This window comes from Salvia hispanica, chromosome 3 (genome assembly GCF_029641045.1).
Source record: "Salvia hispanica isolate PSC_SH4W2 chromosome 3, Shi_PSC_v1, whole genome shotgun sequence".
NCBI classification, from domain to species: Eukaryota; Viridiplantae; Streptophyta; class Magnoliopsida; order Lamiales; family Lamiaceae; genus Salvia; species Salvia hispanica.
Window position 1 is genome coordinate 19,592,943 of NC_142694.1, and position 6,733 is coordinate 19,599,675.

Genomic DNA, 6,733 nt, shown 5'->3' on the forward strand with positions numbered 1-6,733 from the left:
GTAAGTTTAATTTTATCATTAGTTGTCGAATTTTCCTAATTAACGGTAGATATGATATTATTTCCTTTATAAATAATATTGTTATAGCAGTGTCTTATTTCGTTTATATTAGTATTTGCATCACAACTATTTATAATAAGCATTATACAAAATCTTGTTTTGCATTACAATTTTCCTTTATACATGCGAGAATGTATAGCGATTATAAATGAAATTAATTTTCAATATTTTCATCACATAAGGGGACCAAAATTTTAATTTGTTCTTCATTTTATGTTTGTTACTTATGTGCTTTTTTCTTATATTTTAAAAGCATTAAATGAAACAATTAATTAGTACTACATTCCAAAAGCATAAATGAAACATAAAATAAAATACTACTCCAGCAAACAAGATATATATTAGAAACCGATTTATTTATTTTCATCAAATTGCAACATTAATTAGACGAGTAGAGGTAAATACACGATTTATACAAAATGTTTCATCATCGTTTCATACTATTAGACGAGGGCTTCTGCCTCGGGCGAGGTGAGGTAGTTGCTGATTTGGATAACGGAGATGTTGTAGGGAATTTCGTTGATGGATTTGACGAATGTAGCAATGGGATCAGAGAAGTCTACGGGGGCAAAGCCGACCTTGCCGCCTCTGAGACTGGTGATTTTGACGTTGGCTTGGAAGAGGGTGGAGGTGGTGGTGGAGCCATCGCTGATTCGGTGGAGCTTTTTGGCGTCGAAGTAGTCGGTGAAGACGTTGAGAGAGAGGATGTTTTTGAGGGTGGGGAGAGGGTATTGGTGGGAGAGGAGGGATGACATGGCATCGTTGTCGACGGCGCACACGGTGAGGGAGCTGCCGCGGTTGATCTCGTCGGCCAGGCCGGTGGTAGAGAGGTAGTTGTTGAAGGTGGAGAACAAGGTGTCGGACTCGAGGATACGGGTGATGTCGTGGGCCTCACTCGTGGCCGTGGCCGCGACGGCTAGGAGGAGGAGGAGCAATGTTTTAATTGGCTTCATGCTAGTAGGTTTCTTTATTTGGAATGAACAACTTGTAAGAATTGTGTTTCGTATATATAGACATGGTTAGCATGCATTGCCATTCCTCGTGGTATAGGAGTGCAATATTTGAGTTATTATTCAAATGTTGATATGTGAAATGTGGATATTGACTATAGAATTGTTTGTTGGAGTGTCATCGTGCAAGAGTGGAAGGAAATCGAACCAATTGATATGATCTCATAATATATATGGTGGTTCCAACTCGTGTATTCTATTTATAGAATGTTTTAGTGGAAAAGTGATTATAATACACTTTTATTACGTTAGCCCTATCCGCATAGTACCCTCAACATTGTGGATTACTCTTCAATTAAATTAGTTATAAAGGTGAAAGTGAAATGCTATATCATTACTCTTGAAATACAATATAATTTTAATACTCGGTTATAAGTAGGACCAAAATATATTGTCATGATCCAATTTTTTTTTTATAAAAATTATCAATCAAGAAATAAGATTAGTAATGAGTTTTAATGACAAGTGAGAGTGGGACGGAGACAGCATGGGCCAAGCCACCACTCCAATGCGATGCCGATGTCAATACCTCCACCAGTCCACCATGGTCGCCCATACGTGCTAGGTGGAGAACCCTGTATCTAATTACATTATTTACGTTTTCAATACAGAGAGAGAGAGTTTTAAACAGAATTATTATGCTTATTGGTCACAAGCCTACTACTATATCCAGTATAATATAGTGTGCATTGCCGTTTTGTCCACGTTAAAAAAACCATTGCAATGATTTATTATTCCAATTCTGAAAAGTAGCAAATTGAGTGTACGTTTGCAAGCCAGAAATATGCAGGGAAAAAGAAAGTAAAAAACAGAAATGACCCCACCAAAAACAATTCACAATACAAACCGGCTCACTTCTCAATCCACTGAAATTCTCCACCGATTTCCTTTTTTCCTTCATCAACCGCTTTCAATGCTGCTTTCTTGTGAGTCCATTTCTGTTAATCACTTCCTACTTGCAATTTCCAATCACTCATTTCTGTTTCCTGAATCAACTGTACGTGAAATTGATCCCGATCTTGATGTAGCTTGTGATAAGATATAAAGAGTTGTGGATCAGCATTTGCCGTTTCGTTAGGGGAAGTTGGTAGTTCTGATATTCTATTTTAGTTGTTTTGGAATTGATGACATTTTTGTCAGCTGGTTGAAGCAAGAAGTTGAGAGATATTGATGGTTTTGTGATGCATATGTTTTTAAGTCTTGAATACTATTTTGCATACTCTTCGTTTCTTTTGTACTTGGGTGAATATTTGAAGTCAACAATGTGATTGCTTTGAGGGTCAAGAATCGATTTACACCTGCTATTCTGTTGAGTTTCTGTAAAATCAGTTTTTTCTGGAAATCTATTAGTATTATAATATTTTCTTTTAGGGGAAATGTCTTCACTTAAATTGCTACTTGCAGTCAAACTGTGTTTCTGGTTTATGTTTTTTTTTTGTGCTTTAAGAGAGGTTTTTATGTTGCAAGTTTGATGCCAGTGTTCTGCTCATAAACTTAGTAGTATCCTTTTGTTGCATTTACAGAATACTATCTGAGATTTATCAAAAAACTGACGAGAAAGATCTCAACTCTTTCCTTGTGCCTCCGTGTTATCCGTTTATGGGGTGAAGTGGGCTTATAATGAAAGGTGCAGAGGACGAGCCGCTCTCAAAACGTGTGAAAGTGTCCTCTGGAAATATAGGAGGTCTTTCGGACGGCATATCTGTTGGAGAACAAGGTAGTTGCTCATTAAGTGATTTAATGGCTCCGCTGTTAGATGACGAGGTTGCTGGCTCGAATGAGGTGATTAATAAAGTTGAATTTGTTCGCATCATAACTGAGGCATTATATTCTCTTGGCTATTCAAAGACTGGGAAACATTTGGAGGAAGAGTCAGGAATATCTTTACACTCCAATCTGGTAGCTACGTTTATACAGCAAATTCTTGATGGCCAATGGGATGAAAGTGTCAAAACATTACATCAAATTGACCTAATAGATGAAAGTATTATTAAAATGGCATCTTTTATGATACTAGAGCGGAAATTTTTGGAACTTTTGGATGGAGAAAAGGTAGTGGATGCATTGAATACTCTTAGGACCCAGATTACACCACTTAATGTGAATCGTGACAGAGCTCATGAACTGTCTTATTTGATGGTTAGTCCATCCAAGATTTCGCTTGATAAAACTCATAGTCAAGAGTCAGGACTCTGTTCTCGTAAAAAGTTTTTGGGGGAACTGCAAAAGTTACTTCCTCCAACAGTGGTAATCCTGGAATACAGATCGGTGCGTCTTGTTGAACAAGCTCTTGATTTTCAAAGGGATTTATGTAGGTTCCACAACTCAGTTGGGGAAATGTCATTGCTCGTGGACCATCAGTGTGGATTGGACCAGATTCCTTGTCAAACTGTGCAGGTAATATTTTAATCTGCACATATACTTGTGGAAGTAAATAAGCACTTTTTATAACTGTTAAGAATTAAAGCTTTAACAAGCTCCCTTCTCTAATGGCTTAAGCTTCTGTTCTGTCAGTCTCAAATCTCACTACCACCAATAAATCGGAAAATAATGAAATACAGTAGTTCATGTGCTAGCAGAGTTACGCCCCATTATCTGAGGGATGTGTTGAAGTTTATGATTTTAAAATGAGGTGGTATTTTAGCACAATTAATGTTTATGCATCTTTGTATTGTTCTGCTATGGCTCCTCAGTCAGGGTTTTTTTTTTTTTTTTTAGCCAAGTAAGAAAACAATGGGCTTAAGAAAATAACTGAAACTTTAGGTATCTTTCTACTGGCTCCTGATGTTAAAGGATCTTACATTCGAGAATTCAGTTCTAGTGGTGGATTAATACTTATCGATTGTGGATTTTTCAAAGTGTTTCTCTTATCCTGCTGTAATAGGACATCTACTTTACAAAGTATATCTTTGATTCTAGAGTAACCACTAGGATCTCAAATAGTTGTCACCACTATGACTGTTGTATTTGATATCCTATATCTCCTATCAAGCCCAGATATTAAAAGAACACAATGATGATGTTTGGGCTCTGAAATTTTCTCACAACGGAAGATACTTGGCCTCATCGTCCCGTGATTCCCATGTGATCATATGGGTGGTACTGCTTCTCCTTCTGTCTGAATTCGTTTTTTGTTTCTGAAGTTTCTGGCTGAAGTCTTTATGTTAGATGTGGCTTGCACTTGACTTTTTACTGTCATGTTATACCAGGTTAGTTATGAAAAAGAATCCTCCACCTTCTTATAATTTTACCGTTTAATATATTTTAGTTGAAAGTTACATCTCTGACATTGATAAAGTTAAAAGATAGGATTTGACCAAACATATCATTTATTTTACAACATACTGTACATATAAAAAAATTGATACAATATGTAAATCAATGTGAATTACTTATAGTGGAAATGTATGCACTCTCCTGCTGATGAAATTCTACCATATATGGATACTTGTTGTACTCCTTCCATTCGTTTGCAAGAATGCACTCTATGGTATTCTAATATGTCGCGCATGTTAGGGGTCTAGAGTTAAACATTTGTCAAACCAAGTCAAGCTATTACTTGAAAACTCTGTTTTTGCTGTTTGTGGAACTAAATTGGTCCAATTCTTACGATCGACTGCTCAAATGTTTACCTGCAGCACTACCTAATCACTTTACATCAAGTTTATCAATGTGCAATATGATGCATTTTTGGTGCATCATCTCAAATGCATACTATATATTCCATGCCTTAATAATATGTATGTTGTGCATGCATTATACATTTTTGTGCACCGATGGTTTTCTTTCTTTCTTTTTAGGTTAATGTTGACGGTCATTTAATAATGAGGCATAAATTAACTGGCCATCAACATCCTGTATCGTGCATTTCATGGAGCCCTGAAGATGATCAAATTCTTACATGTGGAAGCGATAAAACAGTTAGGCGGTGGGATATCTATTCTGGTGAATGCCTCTGTGTCTATGGAAAACAAAATCTTGTTTTATGCTCATGTGAATGGGCTGCAGATGGGAAACATATATTCACTGGTGTTAATGATAAAAGCATCCGCATGTGGAATCTCGAAGGAAAAGAAGTAGGTACTACTTGGCTAGGGCACACAACTTTTCGTATGGAAAACTTGGGAATCACCACTGATGGGAAGGAGTTAATCATACATTGTAAAGACGATGGAGTTTTTTTGTTTGGATGGGAAACAGGTTCTGAAAGATTTATTGAAGAGAATCAAAGAATAACTTCATTTGTGCTGTCCGAAGATGGAAAGCTGCTGCTCCTTAGCCTATTGGACGGAGATCTTCATCTATGGAATATAGACGGATTCTTACAGTGCATAGGAGAATACAAAGGTAACAAACAATCCGGTCTTGTTGTACGGTCTTGTTTAGGTGGACTAAAGCAAGCTTTTGTTGCCAGCGGAAGGGAGAACTCTCAGGTGATCTTTATCTTCTGCTCTTTTTCATTTACTGTTTTAAATCGTTCGTCTCTTTGCATACCCCAGAAATAGACAGAGCACCAAAGTAAAGATAATAAATGTATTTACATGATAAGAAACTCCCTTTTGAGTTCAATGATCACATTTGCAGGGAGATTTTCGAGAGAGGCGCATACTGTATTTTTTGGTCATTATACATATGTAATGAACATGTGATGTTTTGCAACGTGAGGATAATATTGGGATGCTTGTAACAATGTGATGAATGATGTGTTGAAATTTCTGTTTGCAGGTTTACATATGGCACAGACGCTCTATGGAGCTGATTTTTAGTTTGAGTGGTCACACTGGACGTGTGAACTGTGTTAGCTGGAATCCAGCCAATCCCCATATGCTTGCATCATCGAGCAACGATCGTACTATTCGTATATGGGGATTGAAACAAGTAAAAACCGCTAGTCCACTTGAAAAGGTTAAAACATTTGCTTCTGTGTAAATTCTCATACCTCAAAATGTTGAAGCATCAAGCATGCTACTTGTTTCACTCACTGTAACACAATTCTTGAATGCAAACTAGAATTCTCTCTGACAGCAATTTATACTTTTTTTTTCTTCTAATTTATGCTCTTAAATACTATTCTAGACTAGTTCTATTATACTGAGAGTTACAAACTATGGAGGATCAATCTAATTGTGTATTAGAGAATCGTTAAAATTAGAAATAAATGGCAATATTTTTACAGAAGAACTTTTATGGACAATTTATTTGAATCCAAGAAGGGATAATATCATGATCATTTTAACCATGAATGTTTCATTTTAATTCGTGGTCTGCTGTGAAAAATCCGTTGCAGTAAGACTACAATTTTCCACAATATTTAACTTATAAAATTGTCAAAAAAATTATGATAATTAATAACTAGAAATTAAACGCATAACATGATAAATAGATTGGTCATGTCTTGAAATATACAGTTGAAATAAAAGAATGTAGGGTAGCTAAAGAAATAGATTAGTGTGATGGCATTGACATAGTGAGTTCTAAATTGAGTTGTTTTGGCTGTGCTACTTCTCCTACCTCCATCATCTTTATGTCTGTCCATGCAAATCCATCTTCTTCACTCTCTCTCTCTCGTTCATGCTCTCTATGCTTTCTTTTGTACCTTGCACCATCAAATAAACAAACATATTTACATTTTACGTGCTAGGGTCATCTTCTATTGCTTATAG

At 36.3% G+C, this 6,733-nt stretch overlaps 1 protein-coding gene and 1 pseudogene across 4 annotated transcripts; one reads left to right on the forward strand and one right to left on the reverse strand.

Annotated features, from left to right (window-relative positions):
- Positions 1-397: 397 nt before the first annotated feature.
- LOC125209476 (fasciclin-like arabinogalactan protein 2 pseudogene) lies at positions 398-1,041 on the reverse strand (annotated as a pseudogene).
- A 795-nt stretch (positions 1,042-1,836) lies between these two features.
- On the forward strand, positions 1,837-6,121 carry LOC125214792 (WD repeat-containing protein 26 homolog). 4 transcript variants are annotated; one of them, XM_048115949.2, is made up of 5 exons: positions 1,840-2,067; positions 2,594-3,467; positions 4,068-4,169; positions 4,871-5,503; positions 5,796-6,121. In XM_048115949.2, the coding sequence occupies exons 2-5, from the start codon at positions 2,691-2,693 to the stop codon at positions 5,997-5,999; spliced, it is 1,716 nt and encodes a 571-aa protein (XP_047971906.1). In that variant the 5' UTR covers positions 1,840-2,067; positions 2,594-2,690; the 3' UTR covers positions 6,000-6,121. The 4 variants fall into 4 exon arrangements, with proteins under 4 accessions (XP_088923299.1, XP_047971906.1, XP_047971907.1 ...); XM_048115950.2 differs by having other exon boundaries at positions 1,840-1,996; XM_048115951.2 differs by having other exon boundaries at positions 2,038-2,157.
- Positions 6,122-6,733: the final 612 nt, after the last annotated feature.